Below are 15,129 nucleotides of genomic sequence, written 5' to 3'. Positions count from 1 at the left end.
ATTGGTAAGTCTTATAAAGCTACTAATAAATAGCTAACAGGCTAACATCTTTATTTTGCTTGCTTTCTTGACCATGAGGTTAATGCCCTAACCCCACATACCACATGACCACACTTGCTCTCAACTGTAAGGGAAATCTAATGAGAAAATGTGCAATGACCAACAGTGAGACCGAGAAGTTAATAGGTTATCTTACTAGTTTTCTATTTAATAAGGAATACCAGGAACAAAACAAAGTCAAACAGGCTCAAAGAAAAAAAGTATAATCTTAATAGCTGCAAGCAGTTTTCAAAGACAACTATTCTAGATATTATCTAATAAGTAGAATACAAAACATTAAGTAACATTTTCTAATTAAAATGCTAAAAAAAACAAAAAAAAACAACAAAAAAAAACAAAACAGAGGCATCATTCCTGACCCCTTTTTCTCTCCTAGCCTATAACTAGATTTCTCAGCAAATCCTACTGGTTCTACCTTCAAAATACAACAGCATCTGACCACTTCTTGCCACTTGCATCATCATCACAGGCTCTCTCTTGGATTACTGAAAAAGCTTCCTGTCAACCTGTTTTTGTCCTTGGGTTTATTATGGTCAATCTCAGGGGTTGGCAAATTATAATCCAAAGGTTACATTTAGCCCATCACCTGTTTTTGTAAGTTTTACTGGAACATGGCCACAGCCATCCATAATGTACTGTTTATGGCAGCTTTAATACTGCAAAGGCAGAGCTACACTACTTGTCTCACAAAGCCTAAAATATTTACTATCTTATCCTTCACAGAAAAAGTATGCTAAGCCCTGGTCCCTAGGCAACACAGTAAAGTGATCCTTTGGGAACATCATGTCACTCTTCTACTCATAATCCTGCATCTGAAAGTAAAAGCTAAAGTCCTTAAACTTGGCTGCTTTTTGTTCCACTACTTCCTCCAGCATACTTCTACTCTGCACTTGCTGTTACTTTCATCGAGAATGGTCTTCTCCCCCATAGCTGCCTTTGTTCCACACTTGCTTAAGGTTGTTTTCCTTAAATGACAGCTTCTCAGTAAGAATTTCCTTTCTACTCAAAATTTCAAATCATCCCTCCTTCTGGACACCAGTTACTCTCCTTCGGTTCTTTATTTTTCTCCATAATACTTACAACTTGTCTCCTACTACTACATAAGCTTCATGGGGACAGGAATATTTGATTCTGTTGTCACTATTGTTACACTAGTATCTAGAATAGCAGCTGACACACAGTAGACATCAATAAACATTTGTTAAATGAAGCAGCACAGGAATAGTAGGTAAGTAAAATTAAATAACCATATGGAATCCCAGAAATTAAGACATCTATAAACTTACCTTAAAATTTCAAGACAGATAGGATGGTGATTCTCAGTATTACTAAAAAAGATATGTCAGTATCTTCTAAAGGTGTGCAAATTGTAATAGCTATTAATGGTGTACTCCTCAAAGAAATCCTTTAACTTTCTAAAACAAGGCTATCAAAACTATCACAATTCTAAGAGTTGACTTATCTTTGTCTTATAACTAAATCTATCTTTTTGTCTTATAGTCGAAATCTAACTATCCTTAATTTACCCATCCCCACCCCCAACCCCAAATTTTCAGACTCTAAGACAAAAAGACCACACATAGTTGTTGTTTGAAGGCCATTGCCTGAATCCTGAATTGGATCTTATTAGTTACACAATTCTAGAGAGCTAAAATTAATTAGCTTCACCTAATATGGGGTAGGAGGTGTTAAATTGATAGTCCATATTCAAAATCCGCCTTTTAAATAACCACAGTAAGAGTCGGGTACCATTTTCACTTCAAATTATATTTATGGACCATCCATGTGGGCACACAGCACCAGAGGAGGCATTAACAAATACTGTCATCACAAAACAGCAGGGTCCTTTTTTGACCGTAGCCCTTAAGGCTTTAGTTTCTAATGAAATATCTTGAGCAGTTTCATTTTGAGCCTGTTAAAATTGGCTTTCTTTAAAATGTGAATTTTATTTATAACTATATAAATCAAACATCAAATGTCAACTAGTGTAGTAATTCCTTTAATAACACTGGTTTTTTAAACAGAAATAAGAATCTCCTTAAAAAAGCATTTTTTTCTTTTCTTCTTCTTTCTTCTTCTTCTTCTTCTTTTTTTTTTTTTTTGCTTACAGGTCAATGTATGAGTGGGTGGGTAAAAAAAAAAAAAAAATTACCTAGGGGCTCAGTTAGTTAAGCATCTGCCTTTGGCTCAGGTCATGATCCCAGGGTCCTAGGATCAAACCCTGTGTCTTAAAACACACACACACCCAAAAAACACAAAACAATACCACCTGAATCCATTGTTAGTGATCACATAAAGTGTTATGAGCAGTATTGCTTAGTAATCTAGACCTCTAAATAAAATTTCCTGGAATCTTAGAAGCTCAAGTAGAAAGAAAACATTCCATATTCTAGGGAAAAGGATGGTACTAAGAATTTAAGAATTAAATTTTTCAAACTCAGTAACTACCCAATCCACTCTCACAGGTTGCTGATACTATCATAAGAAACCACTTTAGTTAGAAAATCCACCTATTTCAACTCGAAGCCTTCAAAACAAAAGCTTCATCTAAGAAAATGTAAAATGTAAAAATTGTTCTATCAATAAATATAGGTGATAAATTTATGGAAAAAATCTTAAATTATTTAAAGAAATTGGATTATATAACCAAATATAGAACATTATCACTGCACTTAAACTGGTGGATTATTAAAAATATGAAAAATTTCTCCAATAAGTTTTAAAGTACTATGTGGCTTTAGAGAAGAGGTTTAATTTCTGAAGAGGTTTTTTTTTTTTTTTTGAAGTGTTTTTAATATGTGCTTTGTGAATTTAAACTGTCCTTCTGCATAGAACCTCAATAGGAATACATTCTGTAAACCTAACCAAAGAATAACTCATTTTACATGATTGAATATGTCTATAATTAAATCAAGGTTTATCTGATGCTAGAAATTTATACCAGAAGTGACAGGAAAATATGAGAGATGAATTATTTTGTAGCAGATTCAAAATTAAAAATAAACAAGAAAGATTAACTCACTTTCATATATCTTTTATTCTAAATTGCTTAGGGAATTTACGAACTTTCATGCTCAAAATGTGTTTTGCCATTTTGTAAGGCAAATACATCATGTTGAACCACTAGGGATGTAACCTTAAATTTATAGAATTTAAGAAAAATAACATATAAATGTAAATTTTAACAGTATATAAATAATGTGTAATTATATATATAATATATAATATCCCCTAAATGGTAGTTAGAAATGGTTATCTTCAGTAGTTCATATCTTGGTCTATTCTTGGGACTATCAGTTTTTAAAATAGTTGCCATTTGGTGGTGTTCAGCAGTTCTCATGTGTTTTTTTCCCCCTCCCATTTATCATTCTCTTAACATATACACACTTATCTTTTCTGAACCATATATTGTAACAACCTCTTAACATTTTAGGATTTTTTAAGCAGAAGGATATTCTCTTACATAACCAGAGTATAGCTACTCAAGAATTTTAACATTGAGGGATCCCTGGGTGGCACAGTGGTTTGGCGCCTGCCTTTGGTCCAGGGCGCGATCCTGGAGACCCAGGATCGAATCCCACATCAGGCTCCCTGCATGAAGCCTGCTTCTCCCTCTGCCTGTGTCTCTGCCTTTCTCTCTCTCTCTATCATAAATAAATAAAATTTAAAAAAAAAAAAAAGAATTTTAACATTGATACTATATATATATTTTAAAGACTTTATTTATTTATTCATGAGAGACAGAGAGAGGCAGAGACATAGGCAGAGGGAGAAGCAGGCTCCCAGGGGAGCCTGAGGTGGGACTCAATCCCAGGACTCTGGGATCACAACCTGAGCCAAAGGCAGACAATCAATGAGCCACGCAGGTGCCGTTGATACTGTATTTTTAAGACTTTACAGTTCATATTCCAACTCATTTATCCCAGTATATTCTTTCTAGTATTTTTATCCTCTAGTCTAGGATCTAATCCAGATCATGTATTACTTTTGGTTAACATATCTAATCTGTAACAGTTTCTCAACCTCTTTGTTAAACCACAGGCTAGTTACTTTATACAATATTTGTCAATTGTCAATTTGGTTTTGTCTGATATTTCCTCATGATTTGATTCATGCTGTCCTTTTTTCTCAGGATGTCATGCACTGCCCCTTGATGATGGTAATTTTGTTCTACTGGTGCAGCTACTGCCCAGTTTCTCTGACATATAGCTATAATAGCTACCACATTTCCTCTTGGAACTAATAAACAATGTATGGAGAAATCATTGTGATTTAAAGCTGTAGTTCCCTGAAGTGTGTTTAATTCTCATTACTGTATGTTCATTTCTAAATATTGTATTTGGGTCCATTACAAATTCGTTACATTTTCATTCATTCATTCTTTTTGTTGTTCCCTGACAATATTTTGATCTGGTCTTATTCCTTTTATCATAGTTCACTGTTCTATAACCTGTGTTGATAATTCCAGTATCTGCTATTAGCAAGTCTTTTTGCTGCCTGCTATTTCTTCTTTTTTTCATGGTGTTTTACCTTGTGTGCTTAAACATTTGGCTCTAATGTCTTCGTTTGTGCTCCTTTGAGGAAATTCCTTGAGGCCTAGAATTAAGGTGCGTTCCTCTAGTGAACCTTTATATTTACTTGTGCCATGTACCTCATCTGCCAGTCTGAGATGACAATGAAACAAATTCATTCTGGTGATGTGTATTTGGACTACAAATCTGCAAAGAGCTGGTGGTACTGTGGTTACAGTTTCTCAGGGACGTGATTCTGAACCTTCATGTTCTTGACACTGGTCAACTTTGCCTTCAATTTTCTGGAAGTTATAATAGAACTTTGCTTCTTGCTCATCCTCAGATGGTGATGTAATTCTTGGGAGGAGGGAGTGAGGGGCTTAGCTTTACAAGAGGGTACATTCATCTCCTATGAGATGCCCCACTTATGTGTGTTCTAGCCCTGTATGTCCAATATAATAGCCACGAATAACATGTGGCTATCAAATAATTCATATGTGACTACTGAGACTAAGGAGCTGAACTTCTAATTTTACTTTTACTTATAATTAATTAAAATATAGGGGCAGCCTGGGTGGCTCAGCGGTTTAGCGTTGCCTTCAGCCCGGGGCGTGATCCTGGAGACCCAGGATCGAGTCCCACGGTCAGGCTCCCTGCATGGAGCCTGCTTCTCCCTCTGCCTGTGTCTCTGCCTCTCTCTCCGTCTCTGTGTCTCTCATGAATAAATAAATAAAAAACTGAAGCAGTATAAAATATTTTTTCATTAAACACAACTTTATTGCTTTGGTAAAACTATATTTTACTTTAATAAATGATTTCACTTAGATGATGAAAATTTAGGATTTGAATTATGGTGTTATTTAAGTGCAAAAATATACACCAGGTTTTGAAGACTTAGTATGATTCCATCCCTAGAGTTTCTGATTTAGTAGGCTTAAGGTTGGGCCTAATAATTTACATTTCTAACAAGTTCTCAAGTTCCCAGATGCTGCTGGTCTAACTAATGATGACTGAAAACAATTGAGATTTTTGTCTTAAGATCCTATCAACACTTTGATATTTTTAAGAAACTTGATATTTTACTCAGCAGCTTTTTTTTTCCCCCTTGGGGTTTTTATTATGACAATCATTCCAAACTCTTAGCCATTCAACTCCTCGTTCCATCTTTAACCTGTTCCCATCAGGTTTCTGCCTGCACCATCCAATCAGAACTGTTCTTGTCAGTCATCCAACTCACCCCACCAAGAGTCATTTTTTAGTCCTGGTCTTACCTGATTTATCCTGACAATGTTGAACTTGACCCTGTGATTCTGGAAACCATGGTTAAATAAATCTTCCTACTCTTTGTGTGTCTACGGAAAAGAATTCCCCTTCCCACATGACTTTGTTAAGACTCATGGATGGCCCCCAAATATTTACCTTTGACAAGAAAGACACAGGCCCTCTAAATTCCCAGTCTCTGCTTCAAAAAAGATGACCTGAGCTGTGTGTCTACACTGATCAATCAGGACAAAAGGCTTATTAATTTGATTTGGCCCCAATTTAAATTCCTCTCCTTCTCCAAACCCCTTAATCTGGCCTGCCTTAGCCTGCATCTGCTCCTGAACACCCCCCCCTTGGCTGACCTCGGGGCGGGTGGGGGGATCATTCTCTCATCACCCTACTCCCAAACACCTGGCTCTTTCTAGCCTTATTTACTCCTCCCTACCTAGAGACAAACAAACAAAAAACCTCTTTTCTGCCTTATCTTGGCAACAATTAGAGATCTCACAGTAAGAGAGTTTTTCCTTATTGCAAAAGTCCTCCTCTTCCTATTGTCATCATCTTTTTAAATAGTTTCTCTCTCTCTTTTTTAATTTGGCAAATGCCAGCACTTGAAATGGTGCACCACTCTTCCCTTGCCTAATTTTTACCTAATTCACTGTCCCTTCTTATTTCTTTGCTGCTTGCTCTTCTTTCTAACCTCTTACCATTGGACAGTTCCAGAGTGAGTACTGTACCTCTTCTCCATTTATATTCAGTCTCTTGGTGATCTCTCATCCAGTCTCATAGCTTTTCTGCCCAGCAAACCCTGACTAATCCTACTTACAACTTACATATCTCTTTGTGGCCTTTATTTCCATCTCTATACTTCTCACACAGAAAATAAGGAGAAAAAGAATTCTCTATTCGTAACTGACATAATATGTTAGAGATAAATGTTTTTAGAAGGATAAGTACTTAAGTTTTGACAAAATAGGTCAACGTGTTTATTTGCTGGCAAAACAGCCAAGTAAACAAGTTTTATTTAAGGAGAAAGAAGTATTTTGAGTCATTTCTTGATGATGGGCTTACTTCAGAATTTAGTGTTTACTTTCTAAAGGTATCATAAACATTTTACTTTTTTTCAACATTATCAATTCAAAATAATTATCACTTTTCCCTTTGTACTTAGTATATATACAATTATAACTCTGCTTTACTTTTTAAGTCTGCTTAGTTTTTTGTAATTCATGTGGTTTAGTTTAACACATCTTCTATTTTAGCATCACCAGCTACCTTGAGTCATCTTAACTATTTGTCCTAGGAAAATTATATCCTAAGCTAAAATCTAACGCTATGTAGTAAATCATTTGATTATTTAAGACTGGCTATATATGTTAACAAATATACTTAATCAGAATAACCCACAAAAATCAAGTTTGACTTATACAGACCACTTCATTTCCAGTTCCAAGTAAGACAACACACGTTTACTTCAAGGAAAGTATAAAAGAATTAAATAGAACAGCACAGATAAGACTTGGATTTTTATATTTGGAAACGTATTATCTTCCCTCATCCCTCACTGTATTCCACAAATATCCAATGCTCTTGCCATAATTTACTATTACCATAATATGCCAAATATATTTATGTCTTTATGCCTTATTAATGCAGGTGCCTTCTCTGCTTGGACTATCCTCATTTGTTGTTGTTGTTGTTGTTCATTTAGATTTATTTAACTTATGCTTTTGGGCCCAGCTGAAATGTTATACTGCCCCCTGGGCAGAATAAATCATTATTCTCTTTTGCCTTCCTAAAGAATTTTGTCTATCATTTCTTTATAGTTTGCCACTTACTTTTCCTTCTATTACAATTATTTATTTTCATATCCAACTCCATTAGCCTATTGTTATTCAATGGCAGAGATACATATAATAGGGATATGTATTTCCTCTGACACTTTCCCAAAATCTACCCCAGGACTCACAATGCCTACTGTATTTGTCCATTAAGGGACAATGATTTTTCAACCTTCTATTTTGATTCCAATATTTATGTATGTTTATGTTACTTGTGATAATTGTTTATTTTAACTATTTTATTTACATTACTATATAAATTATATATTAACAATTTTTAGATGAAGTAGCAATTAAATAATGTAAAACTAGGAATGTAAAAATCCTTTTGCCACAATGGCATGTGAAACTTAAAACTTGATTTCTAATTTGCCAAGTTGACTCACTTTAAACATATAAACTATGTACTACCTGTCAAGATAAATTATGTAATATTGTCATTTTAGGAAAAGTTTATAAACCCAGTATGATAAGTATTCCTCATAAATCTGCTAAATCATTCTATTCTGTAAGAAATTATTGTAAACACAAAAACCTATTTTTAGGTGAATAACTCTCTTTTGAATCTGAGACACTATAAACACTTAAAACTAGGTGTCAGTAATTTCTTCTATGTTTAATGAATGCAAGACTACCCCATATATTAATTAACACAGTATTACTTAAGAAAAAAGTCTCTAAAATGTACTGATTGATAAGAGATCCATATATGTATTTTTAGAAATTGTTGCTTTAATATCTTTCCAGATAATCTTTCCAGATTATCTTTCCTCAGAACTAATCTTAAGTATAACGTTATAAATTATAATTTGTTTCTAAATCTAGAACTCTTCAAGATTCTGTTACTTGCAACAGACACATAACAAAAGTGCCACCAAGTGCTTTATGGCATATTTATATTGTAGCACCATCTACTCTAGTCAAATGTGCCCACCAAAATGTCACAAACAACAGTGTTTTTTTCTCTGTATGCTGAGATTTCCAAGTTTGTGTTTAAATGGATACAGCCATACCAGCCTGTCACCATATATTCCACACCACCCCTCCTCCTACGTGTCAAATCACATGTCCTTAGCTGTTCTTTGTCTTTCTCTATCATTATTTTTATTAAAAAATCTGCCCTGCTACCCCAAATCCAATGATATTTCTACCAGGAAAATAAAAATGAGCTAGAGAACAAAAGAAAAAAATTGAGAAACATTAATCAAATCCATAAATCTATAGGGTGTGTTTTGCACTGCAAAGTAACATTTTCAAAGGATAAGTCAACTAAAATGTTTAAGAAAAATATTTAAACAGTTCAGAGTCATTTTAACTACTGTAAATTAGGTTAGACAGAAATACTAAATAGGATTCATAACAAATTATGCTCAAGTATATCTTCTGACTAAAGCTTATTTAGTATCATCTAAATAAGCTTTAGTCAGATGATACTTGAGCATTACATGAATTCACTCTGTTCAGCAATACAGAGGCATTTTAAATTCTCTTTACCAGTGTAACATAATATTGAAATATTAATTTGTTTTTATTTATTTTTCTGCTAAAGTTTCAATACTGTCATAAGAACTTTAAAAGCAGAACCTATTTTAGATCTTCAGGGTCAGTGCCCTCTTAATTAAAAAAAAAATTACAAGTCAACTCAGCAGTAATTTTTCATTCTATTTTCATTTAGTTAAAAATGACAACCCAAAGCATTTCAAATATCAACCCTATCTGTGATGTGATGTATGTGTACATTTCAAAGTAAAAAATCTGGGACTAAAGTCATTACAGGAGTAGAACTGGAAAGTCAAGTCATATCTATTTATACTATAATCGTTTTACTATTAGCTCTTCAGGCTACAAAAGGTATCCTACTGGATTTGTTCTCCCATTTCTTCTCTTTTTGTTCTTTTCTCCCAGTTCTAGTCTCTTCCCTTATTTCCCTATGCATCCCAAACTGTGGTTGGTCACTTTATTCTGTCACTCTTAGCCTGTCCTTTGCATCCTACTTCAAACCTTCAAACTACCCTTCCCAGAAAGCTAAGCACTGATGAAGAATAATCACACCGGTTGTACAGACTTGTTCAACAAACACACAAATTGTTAATCTCATCTCTGTCCCCCGACATATTTATCTATCACTAATTTATCTTCAGTGAGATCCCTCTTTATTCACTTTCATTATCTAACAAAAACTTTTGCAACTTTCCTGAATTATGGGCCCCAAATGGCCTACTCAATTCTCAGCAGATGACCTGGACTTACACTTCATAGGAAACTGAGGCAGTCAGATACAAATAACAACTTCCCGCCCACTCTCACTAAGAAACTACTATTTGAGTCCATGTCCTTGCTTCTTTCCTCACAATCTAGAGAAAGAGGTACCCTTCATTCTATCTAAAGCCTCCTGTCTTGGATGTTCTTAATATCATCTCCTCTAGAACTGGATATTGTCCCATCATTCATCCTTTCTGATATTTTTCATCTTCTCCTGTTCTACTAGTTCCAGGCCATCATCCCTGATGTCTCTCCAAATCTATCTTAAAAAAAAAAAAAAAAATTATTTGACCCTGCATGCCTTTAGTTTCTGACTAATCTCTCGTAATCCCTATGAAGAATTTCCATGAAGACTAATGTCAATTCAGTCACTGATTTATATCCCTTTTTATTCAGTACAATTAGATTCCTTTTCATCAACATTTTTCTCACTATTTTTCAGTCTTCTCTTTACCCTCTTAGTTCCTTACTGAGTTTCAACTGCCTATGAAACCTCTACCTAAATGTCCTAGAGATTATCTCAGGCCAACTAATTGTTTCTTACAATTCTGTCCAATCTCAGTATGTATTTTTAAACTCAATTTGGTAATACTAAAATTTACCAAACTACTTGGTAACTGGGGGGCCATTCTAGAATCTTGCTTAAAACTCTTCATTGACTCTTTTAAGTTATTTTCCAAAACATTTTGTGATCTGACCCCTAACTCTTCAATCTCATTTCCTCCCTCCCTCCAACCTCCTACCCCTAGAATTTAAAATACAGTAACAATGGTTTAGATTCTTTTAGACACATACCCATATAGTTTATGATAATTTTATTGTGCACTTTTTCTTAGGCCCAGAACAATTTCCCCTGATGCACACCAGATAAATTCTTCTTTAACCTTGAAATGCAGCTTTGGTGTCACTTTTCCAAAAGCCTTTCTTTTGACTACCACTGCACAACAAAAATCTCCTCAAGGTGGAGTTAATTACTTCCACTCTGGGCTAGGCCTATTCTTTCTATTACTCCATCACAGTCTGCAGTTGACCCTACTAAAAAACTCAGAATTTATCTTTTTATTGGCACCCATGAGTGATTTATGAAAAAATATACTACATTTTAAATATTACTTTACCCTGATGGGAAAAGCATTTTGAAGATAACAGTAGGGAAAAATCTACAAATGAAAAATGAATCTGGAATCCTTAATCAGGACAGAATAATATTCAAAAGGAAAAAAAATTACCTTAATAAACAGAAGGAAGAAAAAATCTCTAAAAACAGGTTAAAAGCATAAGATCACAGAGTTTTTCTTAGAATACACATAAAATACTTACCATAGTTCCAGTTACAACTGGAACTGGAACAGTTATATGCTCTTAAAAGTGAACTGCTATTATCATTAACATTATTATTCTTAAGTAAAATAACTAGACGTATATGAATGAAAAGTTTTAAATCATAGGTACTTTTTGTCTTGGTTCTAAGAATTAGATTCCACCAAAACTATCTTGAGTTTTTCAAGGGGTAAAAAAGGCATTTAAAAGTGATTTCTTATTTCAGTAATAAATGTAATAAATAGTAACTACTTTTTGTTACTTAGTAAGTAACGAATTTATAATGTTCCTTTCCTTAATGGAAATCACTATATCACAAAGAAATTTTCCATTGAAAAGACTTACCAATTTCTTCTTGCTAAAAGTTCCTTTGTCACCACATATTAAAATAGATGCATTAAATGATTAATGCAACAAAATGCAAGCCAACTCTTTTCTCATAGAGTTATAAATTCTAAAAGAGTTGATAAGAGCTGCCTTACCTTCAGGGGCATCAGCATCACATCTCTTTGGCACAGGGAAGGCTGAATTGTTTTTATGGTCATCATAAGTTATATTGCTCTAAAAGACAAAAATACAGTTAAAATGTAAATATATTAAGAAATATAATTGGATGAAAAAGTAAGCATATTATGAATTTTATTCTGTTTTCTGTTAAACTACACCTAGCTAATATTTTAAAAGGTAAAATTTAGGGGCAGCCCCGGTGGCGGAGTGGTTTAGTGCCGCCTGCAGCCCGGGGTGTGATCCTGGAGACCCGGGATCGAGTCCCACACCGGGCTTGCTGCATGGAGCCTGCTTCTCCCTCTGCCTGTGTCTCTACCTCTCTCTCTCTCTCTCTGTCTCTATGAATAAATAAATAAAATCTTTTTAAAAAAAATAAATAAAAGGTAAATTTTACACAAAATTACAATTAGAACAAAAGGATTTACGGTAAATTTTAACAAATTAGGACTTTTTTGCAACAATCTTTAAGTACTGGACTGAACAGAGCTTCTTCCCAGAGAAACACCTTATTTATTTTTCCACTGTGCAATAAGAGTATCTTTTGTCCATGCAAATGCATGATCTCCCTTCATTTATTCATAGAAGAAAGTTTAATAAGCATGACCTAGTGAACCAGGTGCAGGTGATAAGGCCAGAAGAGAATAAAAAGATATAAGAAGTGGAAAACACGATTCAGGTGATCTTCTAGTACTGTCTCCCAAACCCAGGTTACTCATGTACCTCTATAATAGTTTGTGCCTTATATTTGTTCCACCTACATTATTAATATCTGTCAATGAATTGATTTTTCAACCACCGGCAATATTTATTAGTATGATATAAGGGAAGGTTTAATGTGCTTGTTATATATTTGTTACTAAGTACATGTTAAAGTAAAGAATGGAGGAAGTACAGGCTAAAAAGGCAGTGATCTGGGCAGACTAGATTAGTAACCAAAGACTCCATTACAGCAAAACTTGAACTAGAACATGAAATACAGATGTGATTTGCATTATTAAGTAGAGTGAGAGGTATTTTAGGAAAAAGAAAAGAACTACACAGAGGTAGAATCAGATATGGTCAAAATATTTTAAACTGTCAAAAAAACCAAGTTAGCTGTCCAGTTACAACCAGGACCCACAGCTGGCTTCTGAAAAATCAACGTTGGGGTGTAACAGGTAAGAGGACAATTGTCATGTTAAAAGAAAGCTCAGACAACCCACAAATAAAATATTTTTAAAGTCTTTCCTATGGGATTCACAGTTCCAATAATCAGACATACTTTGCTCATCAAAACTTTTTGGGAGCTAGATTAATAAAACTTCTTAAAGTATTATTTCAAAAGAAATATTATGAATTTTAATAAAGGACTGAGATAAAGCTCAGGAGCATAGCACCATGGAATCCATTTAAAGAACCATTATAATAAAATTCAGAGTATTATTAAAAAAAAACTTGTACAAAACAAACATAAACATGCTCAAAAAGGGAATGAAAAACCTGTTTAAGCAATGTTAAACTTAATCTGTTTAGTTATTATCTTATATCAGCCTTCACAAATTAAAATTTGGTTGTAAATATCAATATTTTTAAAATACCAAAATGATGACGTTCAAAATTTTGCACTTACCTCTATTAAATAATTTTGGCTTCCATACATAACATATTGGGGAGCAAGACTATAAATCATGTAGCTAGTGTGAAGGACAATAAGCAGAAGTATCATGCAAAGAAATAAGAGTGCCTGGGGCCTGGTTCTACCTCTTCTAATTTTATATAGCTGAAAAGAAAAAAGACAGTAACAATATTTCAGCAATATGCTTTATTTTTAAGGCACTAAGTCCTTTTTATGTGTTAGAGGTAATAATGAATACAGTTCAACCAAGCATTTCTTTTTTCTAAAATAAAGAGTAAGAGTTCTTAATCAGGGACACCTGGGTGGCTCAAGCAGTTGAGCGCCTGCCTTTGGCTCAGGTCGTGATCCTGGAGTTCCAGGATCAAGTCCCGCATCAGGCTCCTGCATGGAGCCTGCTTCTCCTTCCTCTGCCTATGTCTCTGCCTCTCTCTATGTCTCTCATGAATAAATAAATAAAATCTTAAAAAAAAATTCTTAATCATTTCAAATGATTACGTGAATGTCAAAGACATTTTTTTCTCTGTAAAGCTTTTAGTTTTAGATTTATGTTTATTTTAAAGTCACAGTAAAGCAACTATATTCAAAGGATCCTATAAATGATCCTTGAAAAACTGAAGACCTAGAGAATAAATTATATATTAGTATTCACCTGGTTTGTTTCCAGACAAATCTTCCAAACTTACTACATAATAGCATCTGTTATAAGTTTATAGTACTAAGGAGAATTATGAGCTACCACTAATGCTATCTAAAGATTAGAGGAATGAGTTTAAACTATAAGCATTAGTAATATATTCATGGTTTTATATAATATTACTACACAAGAACAGACATGCCACGCATTTATAAATACTCATTTCATTTCTATGAAATACTCATGATATTCTCATATTATACTGTTACAAGTTTTGGTTTATAATAATTTATATTACTCTGACTGTAAATATTTTCATATATATGTATAATAAAGGAAAACTAAAACATGTTTTAACAAATACAATGAGCCAGGGGACTTACTTCATTTCAATGGCAGAGCACATTTTTATTTTAGCAACTAAGAAATCACTTCCCTGTTTTACTAACAGATTTTAGTATAATATAGAGTAAAAGAGTGCCAATTCTGGATGGGATGATAACATGAACACCTAAAAATTGACATTTCCCAGTTTCCCTTACATCTAGTCGTACCTAGCAGTGATGAAATATTAAACATCAAAAGGAAAGAAGGCTGCTGGGGATTTCTGGGAAAGCATTGCTTTGTTGATATGTTTTTCTAATGGAACATGAACAGGATAAATGGAGCTGCAGCAGCTATATTACAATCATGAGGGAGAAGCCAGAGATGTTGCACTTGACATTTTTGAGCTACAAAGCAACGCTAGATTTTTTTTTAGCAAGAAATCTTTTATTAGTTCAAACCATTATTTAACTGGGTTTTCTCTTACTCACAGGTAGAAGTAATCTCTACCTGAATCATCTTTTAAAATTCTTAATTTATCTCAAAATAACTCTTCTCCAGTCATATAGAAGTTTTAGTATGAAGGGCCATCTTTTGAGCTTCAGTGTATTCATTTGTACTTCAATGTGTTTCCATGCACCAAACACTAAGGAAAATAATTTAACTTTTAGACCAGAGTTTCTCAACCTTGGCACTCTTGACATTTGGAGCTGGGTAAGTCTTTGTTACAGGAGGCTGCCCTGTGCAATCCAGAATGTTTAGCAGAATCCCTGGCCTCTACCCACTTGACAC

General features: G+C 34.0%; 1 protein-coding gene across 2 annotated transcripts in view; it reads right to left on the bottom strand.

Annotated features, from left to right (window-relative positions):
* Positions 1-15,129, bottom strand: part of LMBRD1 (LMBR1 domain containing 1) — a 109,569-nt gene that overhangs the window by 11,100 nt on the left and 83,340 nt on the right. For both annotated transcript variants that reach the window (XM_077903492.1, XM_077903493.1), the window contains exons 13-14: positions 13,374-13,523; positions 11,740-11,818 (exon numbers count right to left, since the gene is read on the bottom strand). In XM_077903492.1, the coding sequence (XP_077759618.1) occupies positions 11,740-11,818; positions 13,374-13,523 (229 nt within the window). The remainder of the gene's footprint in view (positions 1-11,739; positions 11,819-13,373; positions 13,524-15,129) is intronic.

The sequence above is a fragment of the Canis aureus genome, chromosome 7, assembly GCF_053574225.1.
Source record: "Canis aureus isolate CA01 chromosome 7, VMU_Caureus_v.1.0, whole genome shotgun sequence".
Classification (NCBI taxonomy): domain Eukaryota; kingdom Metazoa; phylum Chordata; class Mammalia; order Carnivora; family Canidae; genus Canis; species Canis aureus.
The sequence above is the reverse complement of the archived record's forward strand: the minus strand, read 5'-3'. Positions and strand labels throughout refer to the sequence as shown.